Source organism: Anopheles maculipalpis, chromosome 3RL, assembly GCF_943734695.1.
Source record: "Anopheles maculipalpis chromosome 3RL, idAnoMacuDA_375_x, whole genome shotgun sequence".
Taxonomy (NCBI): domain Eukaryota; kingdom Metazoa; phylum Arthropoda; class Insecta; order Diptera; family Culicidae; genus Anopheles; species Anopheles maculipalpis.
Window position 1 is genome coordinate 62,557,163 of NC_064872.1, and position 13,196 is coordinate 62,570,358.

Sequence of the window (13,196 nt, forward strand, 5' to 3'; positions counted from 1 at the left end):
TGGAGACCGAAGGTGTCGCTTCCCGTTTTTTTTTTGGTCACTGGTCGACGGGAAGACGGAGACCTATCGAATCCGAGTTGGGGGAAAGTCGGGATAAAGTCTCCTGATGGAGACGCCTAGCCGCTTACCGTATAACAATGGCTGCGTACGGTGTACGGTACCTCCTAGCCTACAAATTGTGGGGTGAAACGGGGGAACTCTTTATACAATTGGCCAGGAAACGAGTCCCAGTTCTGTGAACAACAATACATATTTATCACTATCTGCAGCAAAGAGCGGGGACGTGTCGACGCAACCACCGTGCACCGATGGAGACGCCTGGTGGTCGTCCACGGTATCGGTGTGGTTGCGTTCCGCACCGTATCCCGGATTGTCGGGCAAAATGGCAAAATCAACGTAACCCTGTTTCGATTCCAAAGGCATCGTATCAACAGCACCGAGACAATCGATAAGTTCGCGTAGCAAGGCATCGTTTTTCGAACGATCGTCATCATCCTTACCGGGGGCCAATCTACCACCGCTGACCGTCCCACGGTCTGTCGCGTCTGGCTGACCGTTCGGTAAAAGCTCCGGTACGGTACCAGTTGTGACAGTTTCATTCAACTTTAACATACAATTCCCTGCCAGACCAACGCTCATTATTGATGAGCATCGAGCGCTGGTAGAGCTGTGAAGTTTTGCGGCTAGAACGTCGGCAAAATTCCACCAACCGTCGTGGGCGAAAAATTTCCCCAGCACACGTTTAACGATACCGGCCGCCGAGATTCGTTTCTTCCGCCGACCTATCAATCGAATCGTTCCCTTCAGACGTGTCCAGCTGGAACTCGGGAACGGCTTTTTGACTAGCACCGCTCGTCGGTGTTCCTCGTCAACCACTTCCGGAGGCGTTTCGTGTTGTGGCGTTGCCGGAGGCGTGTTGAGAAAACATTCCGCAAACGGTGGCCATGCGGGATGCTGCTGAGGCACAGCAGTATCGGTAACGAACTCATCGGTGCTTGGTGTGCTGGATGAGTTTTGGTCCATTCCATTTGCGGTGCATGTATCGTTCTTTGCCACGGAAGCTTCCATTGGACGTAACACCAACAAGGTAGGGTGAGATGCGGATGTGTCAGAGTGGAGCAAATTTTGTGCCGTAATAGTATGTTCGTTTTCTTTGGCCGGCATTGTATGTTGGGCATTGCTGGACGTTTCGTCTGGATCGTCGCTGTCTAGAATAATAATCGGTTTCATTTCCGATTGCTGCTCGGTGTGCTGGTTGTGCGCCTGGAAGGTAGGCTGACCGGATACAGCGTCGCTCGAGTGCCATCGAAGTGACCGTTCCGAGCTAGGGGACGTTGATTTGTATGCGGCTGAGTTTGTCTGAAAGGATGTATAAATACGAAAAGGTAGAGAGAGAGAGAGAGAGAGAGAGAGAGAAAGAAAAGGAAAAAAGGAGAAAAATAGAACACGATAAAAAAATTATCGAAGGAATGAACGTGGAAAGGAATTTGTTTCAATCACAGCTGGACACTGTAGGAAGAATAGAAAAAGATTGTTTGTTTGCTGTTTTTGTGTGAGTTTTATTGCTTAGTTTAAGTGCGATGAAAACTCGTGCAGAACATTTCCCTTTTGACGAAACGCTTGACGATAAATTGAAAGGCCGTTAAAGCATTTTTACGAGCTTTGCGAAGTTCGATCAAGTTCGGTGTTGAAGTTGATTTTATAAATTTTATATATATGGAATCGTATAAATCAGGATTTTTGACACTGAGTGAAGTAAAGTTAACATCACTTTATTTTGGCTTTATTATATATATTTTTTTGAATTTTTGTTTTTTTCAAACCTGTTTGAAAAGGATGCGAAATAAAAATAGTAGTAAGACCATTTTGTCAGAACTTTATAACCTTAAATTCATACAATAGCGTTTAAAAACATATTTTCTTGACGAATTAATGCAAAAATGAGGGTTTGTTTGTATAGGATTTCATCCTTGATGATCTCAAATATTGATAACAACGCTAGCACGAAAAAACTGATGTTAAAAGAGTTGTAAAATTTTCAGTAATAGTTTGACAGTTTAGGGAGCTTAAGAGCCTATTTTGGAGAGCTCACAGTAGCGTGAATTCTTATGTCAGACAATGCCATCTACATGCTAGAGTTAAATAAGTCTAGATTACGTTTACTAGCAGGGTAACGTCACAAATCGTAACTCTAAACTGATTTAAGTCTGATTTTCACACAAAAACTTAAAGGAAATCATGTATTGTCGCATTAGTGAAGACAGAAAACAATTAGACATTTTTAAAATCTGTAAAGTTGTACTAAGATACCGAACTCATGCCCCACCATAAAGGTGCTCGTCAGCCACCCGTTCGGCACGAGGCGTCGGGGAACACAGCGAGTTCGTTGACTGGATCAAGTGGACTCAAACCTGTCGGAGATCGGATGCAGCCATTGATGGAGGACTGCAGCCCTAGATCGAGATCTATGCGACGTGCTCAACCCTTGGGCCAAAAAGAAGAAGAACCAATCGAGCCCTATACACAGCTAAACGAAACAAATTGGCCACCAAAAGTTTCGGCTTATTGAAATATTTCATGCCTGGAAACAATTTTTTTTTATTATAGCTTTATACTTTTTTCTGCGTAAATTAAATGCTTCAGGAATACGGCTAAGCCGTCCCAAAATAATTAGAACAAATAGTGTGTAAATTCTATTTTAATTTTAACGCAGGAAAAATTGTTGTTAAGTTTAGAAAATATTATTAAATATGGTGGTGCTATAGTTATTTCGCTCGTTGTAGGAGCAAATGATTAAGAAACTGAGCAAAGTTCTTTCCGAGAGGTTGTTGTTGTTGAGAGTTTATGTAATTACAAAGTATATAATTTACACTATTTAATATGACACTTTTAACCGAAATATATTACCACTGTTTGATATCTTCCATCATCAAATAAACATACCAAAAGCGCCGCAAGAACTCAGGTGCCTCGTTAAAAAAGTTGGTTACCGGTTGTAATCGCTTAGCGAATGAATTTCATTTATGTCCCCACCACTCTTAAACAACGAAGAAACACGCCAGATTAGTTTTTACGCTTCAATACCGTGCTATATCCTTCCACCATCCACCAACTGGAAAAATAATCATCACCACTACAAAACTTTTGCTTGATTTGGATGGCTTTCACAAGTAAAGCCCAGGAAGAAAGCGAACCGTGCCGTGTCGTTGCTTTATTTATCCCATAATTTACTATTTGCCCAATAGAAGGGAAGAAAAATCGTTCCAATTTTACTTTCTAGAGTGTAGGCGTGCTAGATTTTCCGCTTCAAACTTGCCCATTCAAGCTGCAGGAAAAAAAGAAAACCTCACAGACACAAAAAAAAAAAACACTTTGTGGCTGTGGTGGAGTGGTGTTTTTGGTCATAAATTTTCCATGAAACTTTTCCATCCCCAGCAGCGCGCCACGCAACCCTGCGAGGCTGAACCTGCGCATCTTTGCATAACAAATTGTAGTGACACTTTTCACCTTCTTTGCTTAATGCCGGGAAAAGGGAAGGATAGAGGACGAAATAAAAACGCAAAGTACAAGAATTACATTAAAAGGAGTGCAACTGCGGCATAAAGTTTAAAGTTCCTTTGGGTTTTTTTTTGCTTTGTTTTTTCCTCTTTCCGTCTAAGCGGTAGTGAAGCATTTATGGGCACATGAATATTTATGTGCGTAGCAAAAGCAACTGATCGGACTGAGTGTATGTGTACGATGGTGCAGTAAAGCCGTCTCCTTACGGGACGGGACTCACCATTGCACGCAAGGTCACATCCGACCACAACCAGTCGAAGGTAGAAAGGCGAAGTCCATTGTTTCTACTAGCTTCTTTTTTGTTGCCTATCCTTGGCCCTGTCCTATCCGGCCGTGTTCCTGTCCAACAGCTTGCTGCTAAGTAACTACTGGTAACCGATAAGTGTACTCCGTTTTTAACTATCCTTACGAGGGCACTTATCGTCGAAGGTCGCACCCGTAAGTGATGTGCCGGTGTGGTTGTGTTTAGAACCAGTTGAATTTTACCAGCAGATCGAACGAGTGAAGTGTCGTGTCAACAGACGATCTGCATCGAGTGCACAAATGTTTTGCTATTGACGGGTGGCTTTATGGGCGCTGCTCGACAGATGACGCTCGAGTGTGTGACGTGGCTGACGATGATGAGTCGTGATGAGTGGTTCGGTGCGATGCAATGTTCGCTCTAATTATCATTGTCCTCGATGCAAGACACTTTGCAGGACACTTAAAATTGGTTCCTTTTCAAATTGGGACTCCCTGCTGCACACGGGTTGGCAATTGTTGACAAGTGTGGAGTGATGTTTAAGAGTTTCTGTGCGGAAAATGTTATCCTAACTATGTACAGTAAATGTTATGATTAATTTCGTCTTTATTTTCAGCATGCATTCTCCTTCTATGATTGTTCAATAAAAAAAAAAAATTTAATTTAACCGAGTATGCCCGGGCTAAGGCAAAACCCAAGGAAGAAATGCTTTTTGAAATTTTTAATTTTTTCAACACATATGGTGTTAACCATACGGAAAAGAGTTTTCATTTTGGAGTTGAATAAATAAAAGAAAATTTAATTAATAATACAATTTCCTTAGACCAAATAAGACAGTACTACCCTGATGGACCATCTTCTGAGGAAGGCACTGGCTTCGATGTTTGTAGCGAGTCCACCGAAGTTTTTTTCAAATTGAGGCAGCCATGTAGTGTTTACAGCGCAGAGCTAGCTGCAATCTTGTACACACTATTGATGATAGCAGCGAGACCTTTGGACCAGTAATTCATCTTCACTGATAGCCTTAGCGCTAATGAAGCACTGAGATCTCCGAAAGGTGTTAAAAGTCAGGATTTCCTTACCATAATAATCATTGAACTGCTTGTCTCAATGTTCGATAAGGCGTTTAGGATCTCGCTAATTTGGGTCCCTTCTCATTGAGAAGGCAGACTCACTGGCCAAAACAGGCGCCAAAGAAGGCGCTTTTTACGACCGACCGATCTCGGCCCAGGAGTTCCTTCGTTTCCCTCAGCAACTTTTCCTGTCTCGTTGGCAGAGCATGTGGGAGGTGGATGAACTCGGGCGTTTTCTTTTCTCGATCTCTCCGCAAGTGTCCCTGCGGCCTTGGTTCAGTGGGCTCTCTGTAGACCGGGCATTCATACGAATGATGTCTCGACTGATGTCGAATCATTTTGCGTTGAATGCTCATCTGCAGCGTATAACTCTGGCTCAGACAAAAGTGTGTGGCTGCGGTGACGGATTCCACCTTCTGTGGTCTTGCGTGGAGTTTGAAACCGCAAGACCCTCCTTGTTGAGCGCAGTCGAGAATATCGGCAGACGACCGGGTACAGAAATCAGAGAAGTGTTGGCTACCAGGGACCTCCTCTACATGAGGATCATTTACCGATTCGCCAGAGACAACGGTCTTGTCCTATGATTCCACATCCCAAGTATCCTTCCAATCCTTATTCGTATTCCCCAATTTCTTTTCTGTTAAATGTTGTGTTGTCTATGTCTTAAGTGTATTTCTTGTAGTGCCACGGGTGTAACGGGTCAACAGCACTCGACGGCGATTCCAACACTGCCGTAAAAGGGAGACAGGCGCTTTTTACAGTACAGTGTTCTCTAGTACAGTCCAGCTTTGACAAAACGAGTTTGACAGCGTTGGCGTTGGGTTCGCTGCTGCGGGATAGAGCTTGCTGATCATCCTTTGATTGGACGTTGACTAGATTGAGCTTGAAATGTTATTGCTGGACTGCACTAGAGAACACGGTACGCAGACAAATAAATGTTCGTGCTGTCTTAACAATGTTTATTTGTTTGTTTCAGTCGAGACCAAACCACAAAGGTCAACAATAGAACGGTCACAACACCACAATTCGGATGCAACCAACCACCATCATTACAATAGTCACAACAATAGAACCGGATCAAAACGCACATAATCATCAGCAGCACCGCCCATCCACAACCGAGTATGCCCGGATAAGGCAAAGAATAAGAAGGAAATGCCTTATCAATAAGTTCATCAAATTCATTCACCGTAAGCGGTGTAGACAATATGGCACTGTACCGTCATAATCAATTGTAAATGAAATAAAATAAAGAATAATTTAGTTTGGGATTAAATATACAAAAAAAAACCTGTATTATAAGGTTTTTGTGTTTTGTTCCGAGTTATAAAGAAAGCAGATCAGAAACAAATTTGTACGAAGTACGTACGAAGCCGAATTAAGATGTTATTGTGAGTAAATCTTCCTGAATGAATGAATGATTTCCGTAATGAACATAAGCTATACGGGATGTTATTTTTTAAACAAGGAAAAATAAATTATAAAAGCCTTGCAGACTTTATAAATAGTTTAGCAGAAGGACACTGTAACCATCCAAGACAGGACATTATTCTCTCTGTACCGTTCCAGAAAAAAATCCCTCGCTCTAGCCGTCATAGTGTAAAAAGTTGACAAACTGTTGACGTTGGAATGATTTATCTTGAAACTAGGACTTGAGGTATTACAACTCAGAATAATAACGGCACAGTGAATGTTCCTTCTAAGCAACTACTAAGACCAGATTTCAGAACAAAGATAAATAAAAAAAGAACATTTTATACTAGCAAACCCATCTATGCAAATGGTGAACTCATATAACGATATTGGATTTGAAGCTGCTTTCCATCTGACTGCTAATCAATTTAACACGAGTTTAGATAACTCCTTGAACGATCCTCCATAGTCCCTGTGACGCAGTGACACAACAGTGACTGTTTGTTTGTTTATTTAAACGTGCAATCATTGATTACTTGTGCCCAGGGCTAAACCTCTTAGTCTTATAGTTTTGTGTTTGCTAGGTTATGTATGCTTTTTCTGACGGATGACCAATACGTTAATATAGAAATTGCAGAGAAATACTAAAGTTTATTAATAACAGTGGGACATACGATTTAAATGGCTAGTGAGTGCATTCAAATAATATAAACGTGTAAAAATCTAGCCCACAAATCTAGATACAGGTCTAATGTGGTGTTTAAATTCACGGACAGTTTGTTTGTAAATAACTACTAGTGGAAACTCTTACTAGCATTTTGTTTTTGTATTCTAAATAACATTTTAGTTATTCTAGAAAATTCGCACAACGTTATGTTATTATGAAGCATGCAATGATGTCTTTTTGCAAGATGAAAATGTACCTATCTGTTACATTCACCACATGAATTTAGATCAGTTTCCTTCGTTTTTAAGAATGTTTTATCCAATTTAGTTTATGTGGGAACGTTGGTTTTATCTTATACACAACAAACACCAAAACCACACTCGTTTGATATTCTAGTAATGATTTTACGCACCTCTTCATTACCAATCGTCGTACAAATTCCTCGAAAGACTTGGGTAAATTCCATCCAATTCTCCTAATGTGTGGTTTTAACTATTCGGGGCGAAAAACCCACCAAAGAGATGCACAGACACCAATCTGTTACTTGTCCACGCCCCAGGACTAGAACTCGTTCGTTAGCAACAAATTGGAAATCGAACAGCTAACATGGGTAAGAGGTGTCGATCTCACTCCACTAGAAACGGGCAACAAAATGTCTACACATTTCCAACAACACGGCCTATTTTGAAATTCCAGTGCCTCAGGTTTCGAGTTCGAGTGGATGGATTTGGTAGCAGCAGCAGCAAATTGTAGCACTGTTACGCTCAAGTACCGTGAAAACTATCCTCACCTGTCAAACCAGAAATACTTTTACGTACGGTTGGATCCCTCGATCCCGAGGGGACGTCACTTGATCCGGATTCGGGAGGATTTTTGAAATGGTTCGATCTCGCATCAATACGCGCGTAATCCATCCCACCGTTAGGATATTGTAGTGAAATGCACCAGTTTCGGTAGTGTTGTTAAAATATAGCACTGACTCCGGCACTAGGAATGCAACAACGCTAAAAACACCCTACACAGAAGGCAAATCTAGCCTCTAATTACATTCTTCGATGTTCTCGAGCCAGGAGAGGGATTGACGAGGAGTCTAAAAAAGTTTTCCCCAACCACACACATGCAAGGATGGAACTATTTGGGGAAGATTTTTGGAATCCAACCGATGGGTGTGATCCGGAATAAACTTACCGTGTGAGACCGTGCGTCCTGCTGGTCGTGCATGGATGGTGGTGTTGTTGTTGCTGCATCCGAGCCGCAACGGTACGCTTGAATAAATTGCAAGCATAACTCCTGCAGATCGGATCGTTTGGGAAGCGCTCGGAGAAGAATGCTGTGGAATAAAAGGGACAACATTGTTACATGCAGACAGGAGTGTAGAAGCACGTGAAGTTGTGTGAAGAATTATAACGATCTGATAATGTGTCCTCTTGTCACGGTGCGGATAGAGTGTGCCGTTAAGCTGCAGAAGTATTTTAAACACAAAAAGAGCTTCCAACTTCACTTACACAGTCGCCTCTACATAAAGCACGATTTAAATTATGTTCAGCAAATAAAAAGAATTCTTTCAAATTTGTTTACTTTGTTGATTACATTTAGAACTTCCGCCTGGAAAATTGGGAAATGTTCAAACAGATAAAAAACTATTCACGAAATTGAAACGTATCGATCGCTATTGGTTTTATTGTACTTGCCAAAGTTTTTATTCTTATGATAAATTTGTATCCCGTATGCGCTAAAAGGAATGTGGCGAAGCAAAAGTGGCAAACGACCTGATGACTCCAAGAGCACGAAAAAATCAATCCAATTTCTTTTCTTCCGTTTCCTTGATGGCGCTACATTCTACTTTGCTACCAAGGCTTCTTTATCCAGATTTCGAAATTCATTTCCTTTACTCAGCTTAAAAAATCGAAACAAAATCAGGAACTTGTTCGATTGGTCTATAGGGTCTCTAGCGATAATGCGACACATGACAATCTTTCTTCATTAGCCGTTGTGCTTCCCCATGTGTCTGTCGGAAATCCGTTCCAGAATTCGACAGAATGTCCACCACTCCACTCTTAACACTTCTCTGTCTTCCATCCACTTACAGTTAGTGTTGAAGTGAGCAGTGGGACGATTACTTACCGTGTTGTCACATTGTTACGCTTCCCATCCGTCGTTGGCTTCAGCACCCCTGCACCGACGTCACCGTTTGGCCATGCCAGCCCGCTCGGAAAGATGCGTCGGAGCCGGGCATCTCTTGGGCAAATGGGTCGTGGAAAATCGTACGGCAGTTGCGTCAGGGCAACTGCATCGATACTGGCCCATTCGGCCGGTTCGTCCCGGCCACAGTCCGCCGTCCAGTACAGTGACTTCCACTTGGCATAGCAAAGCATCAGCCGACCGTACGTTTCCACATCGTTTGATCGATAAATGGTTAGCCCGGTGGTGGTGGTGTTGCTTGTCGGGCTTGCCGCTGCCGCTGTGCCAAGAAATGTGGCAAAAACGGGACCGAGCAGCGTGACGCAGGAGGGATGAGTTTTCACGCGCAGCAGCGTCAGCTCGATGAATTCGGCCCGGTTGCGAAATATCAATCGCAAGCTTTCGATGATGGAGTGCACTTCCTGCTCGAGGCAATGATGGCGGTGGTAAGATAGCATGGCCGGTGGCGTCGTAATGGCTCGCGTCCAATGCTGGCTCTTGCGCTCGATCAGCTCCGCCAGCAGCGGTACGTTGATGTAATTGCTTCTGATTTCCATCGAATGCTGCTTTTTATTAATTTTCCCAATGATACCATGTGTGTGGTGTGTGCGCGATGGGACCATGTCGGAAGGAAATGAAGGCCGATTGGTGTGTCGACAGGCCGGATTTCCACGCAAACAGCACAGGAAACGGAAGGCGTCAGGTTAAGTTCGACCGTTTCCGAGTGAGTTGTCCATCCGGCGCAATATCATCAATGGAAAACGGTGGGCGGCGTGATTGGTTGATTGGTGAAACACAGTGTGGAAAAAAGTTGAAAAAATGAGAGAGAGGGAGAGAGAGAGAGACAAACGAAGCAATTAATTGAAACATCAAAAACATCAGTTAAGCGAAGATGGTTGTGCTGGTATTGGCATTTCTTTTATTTTTTGTGTAACTGGTTGCCGTTGTTTACTTGCTTCCGTGCTGTCAGTGCTGCGAGATTGGTATGCAATCATTTCGAAAAACAAAAAAATCCCCGTTGTAAGTAAAATCAAACGATTTTACGAGTTATAAAGTGACCGAATAGTATGAAATCGTTTTGTGGTTTTTGGTGGAAAACTCGAGTATGTTACATCCTGATACTGATTGGTGCAATAAAAAAAAAAAAAAAAAAAAAAAAACGCGCGGACCCTCGGGACTTGGGACATGTTAATGATTCGGGGAAGTGTTTGTTGGCAATATCGTACAGGGTCACGTGGGTCGGTTCACAGTAAACGATTATAACGGTCCGGTCGGTTGAACCCGTCTCCTAAATGTTTGTCCAATGCTTGGACGGGAAATGATGCCCGGGATCGATTTGACTCAATGTAAACTTTGCTAATTGTTTTTCCACCGGTTGTGTGGTACAGGTACCGTTTTGCAGACTATGGACAACTACTACGCGGATGTGGAACATAAAACAAAACTGGGATTGTTTATTAGAAAGTTAGTATGTAATTAAAGCGAAAGAAAATGAAAAAGTCGGAAGAGTTTACGCAAGAGTTTTCTGTACAAGTTTTTTCTAGAAGACTTGTTTAAATATTTAACCAAGTATGCCAGGGGTAAGGCAAAGAATAATGAGGAAAAGCCTTACAATTCTGTTTACATAATTAGGTTATCACAAGCGATGTTAACAACATTGCATTGTACCGTCATAATAAATTATAAATAAATAAAATTGTTCAAATATTTTTTAATCCGTTAAAACGACCTGAGATTAAATATTTTGCTGACTAAAATATACAATGCGAGCAATTTTATGTCTTCTGTAAAAGTATAACATTCCAACATCCAAAATTATATAGCAATTAAATTAAAAATGATAATCGAATACATTGTACAACATTCCATTAGGAACCTACTGGACGGCTCACATTATCCACATGTTCCTAATTTTGTAAACCAATCACGCATGTAAATCGTACAAATTATCGAATAGAAATAATTGCAACACCGACCACACAAACAGCACACACGGTACGCTTCAAACACAGTTTCAACAAACTAATTACTTACGCAGAGCGTCGTAATCGCAACCACTGTCGCTATTCAGTGTTGATTGTAGTACAGAGAAAGGGCGGGTTCAGGGTGGACCCATGGCCACACCTGGTGTTTGATTGATGAAGTACACTCGAAACTCAACTGGTTGATTTGAAGAGGATTTGCATGTTTCGGATCGGAAGCAGTGGGTTTTTGGGAGGCAGGGATGTGCCATGACAACTGTGGCAATCGTTTCGGAAAGTGTTTTGAGGAAATTAATCCGTACAAACAGGGTAGACGATTCGTTGGTCGAACGGCAAACACCTTTCATCGTGCTTGTCGGCAACGCGGGCTGGCCAGGAAGTGCTTTTGCACGGGAATATTATCTGCACGATGCCTTGGGTGATAGAGGTGGACGATTTTAGATACTCGCACACATGCACACGGAGCAGTGATTCTATTCCAAACACATGCCAATCAAAGGGACAGTGCGTAGCCTACTGCTGGACACGTGGCGTCCGGAAATTAGTTCCGCTGTACACTGGGACCGGGACGAGCGATCGAGTGCGATGCTAGCGGCCTCACCTACTCCCTCATTAGGGCACACGATTAGCCTAATGGCATCAATCAGCAATCAGGCGAGAGACGGGGTCGCTTTCGCTCGGAACATCGAAGCCCCAAAATGTTTACCGCGAGAATCATCAACCTCAGTTACTTCATCGATAAAAGCAGGGGAACGATAATTACTGATCGATACACGTTCCGCCCAGAGTCTATTACGGCCCTTCACTGGCATATCATTCTTAGCATACCGCGAAGCGATACGATGCGTACGATTTGTACTTAAAAATGATTAATAAAATATTTAATTACAGTACATTACAAACATCAGCGAACCGTGCGAGCTGATTGAAATTAATTTGCTCTGTCCGCTTGCCGCAGGTTTGGAATATTTGGAAGAGTGTTTATCTCACCGACTGCTCAACGGGTCAGGATCGACTGCCGCCACCAATGGAAAAACGTTGTTTAATGAAATAGTAAACCGATGAGAGTTACCACTTTGGGATATTCAATTTATCATTGCTTCTGCAGTCAGCATCAGAGTTGATAACGTTTGGTTTAAATTTTTAATGAATAACTTCCAGCTAATGGACGTTGGGCTTCGGTTTTCGGGAATGGTCGACTATTTTTGTGACGCTTGGTAACAAGCTTTTGAATATTTTTGGACTTTAGTTTAACCGAGCTAGGAGCTGGTTGGTTGGAAACCTTACGTATAACCCTTTCTACGTTTACTTACACAAACTGGCACTCGCGATCTGCGTCGCTCTTTCTGTTCATCCGTTGCATTCTGGGCCAATGATGGTGGCAGATGAAATTGAATTTAATAAATATCCATTCGAAATTTCCTCGCACCAGGAACCGGTAATCCTGTTTGATGCATGACTGATGGAAATAATTTCCTTTTTAAATTAAAAACAAAACTGATAGAAAAATCCGTTTTTGACAAAAAGGTTTAATGAAAAGCGGGACTGAGAGCTGGTGGTGACATATTAGCAACCCGCCTGAATGGATGCGGTATTAAATGCCTAAGCCCTGCGGTGCAAAATGCAATTGAATCAACAGTTAATTAAAACGTTACTTCAAATCACAACACTTGCAGTCGACATATTGAACAATCCGGTCATTTGTAGCTCGTTCGAATGGAGGATCAGGAGGGATCAAAGAGAGTTCAATCAATTTGTTTTAATAAAATTGAATTGCCTTATAATTTCACTGTTCGGTTAAGGTCTTTTAATAATGGATATTGCCGATTCTAAAAAAAAAGAAGCTAAATCATTCGGATTGTAGTGGTATAAATATGCAAAACACCGCCGCTTTAACGACACACCAATGATGGAACTCTATTTTACACACATATTCATATTTCGTCGCCACCGTACGTACTAGTTTAATGTCTATTTGGCAGTGATAGAGCTAGTCGAAGGTTGATAGAGTAGAGCATGCATGCTGCACCGAGTAAGCCCGGTCAGCTCGCCAGCATTATCGGTCCGGGTCCTCCGGGCTT

General features: G+C 42.3%; 1 protein-coding gene across 1 annotated transcript in view; it reads right to left on the bottom strand.

Moving 5' to 3' along the window:
* Positions 1 to 201: 201 nt before the first annotated feature.
* The window catches only part of LOC126563561 (uncharacterized), an 83,791-nt gene continuing 70,796 nt past the window's right edge, over positions 202 to 13,196 (bottom strand). The window contains exons 6-8 of the mRNA XM_050220207.1: positions 9,077 to 9,699; positions 8,141 to 8,282; positions 202 to 1,359 (exon numbers count right to left, since the gene is read on the bottom strand). Coding sequence (XP_050076164.1) covers positions 202 to 1,359; positions 8,141 to 8,282; positions 9,077 to 9,699 — 1,923 coding nt within the window. The remainder of the gene's footprint in view (positions 1,360 to 8,140; positions 8,283 to 9,076; positions 9,700 to 13,196) is intronic.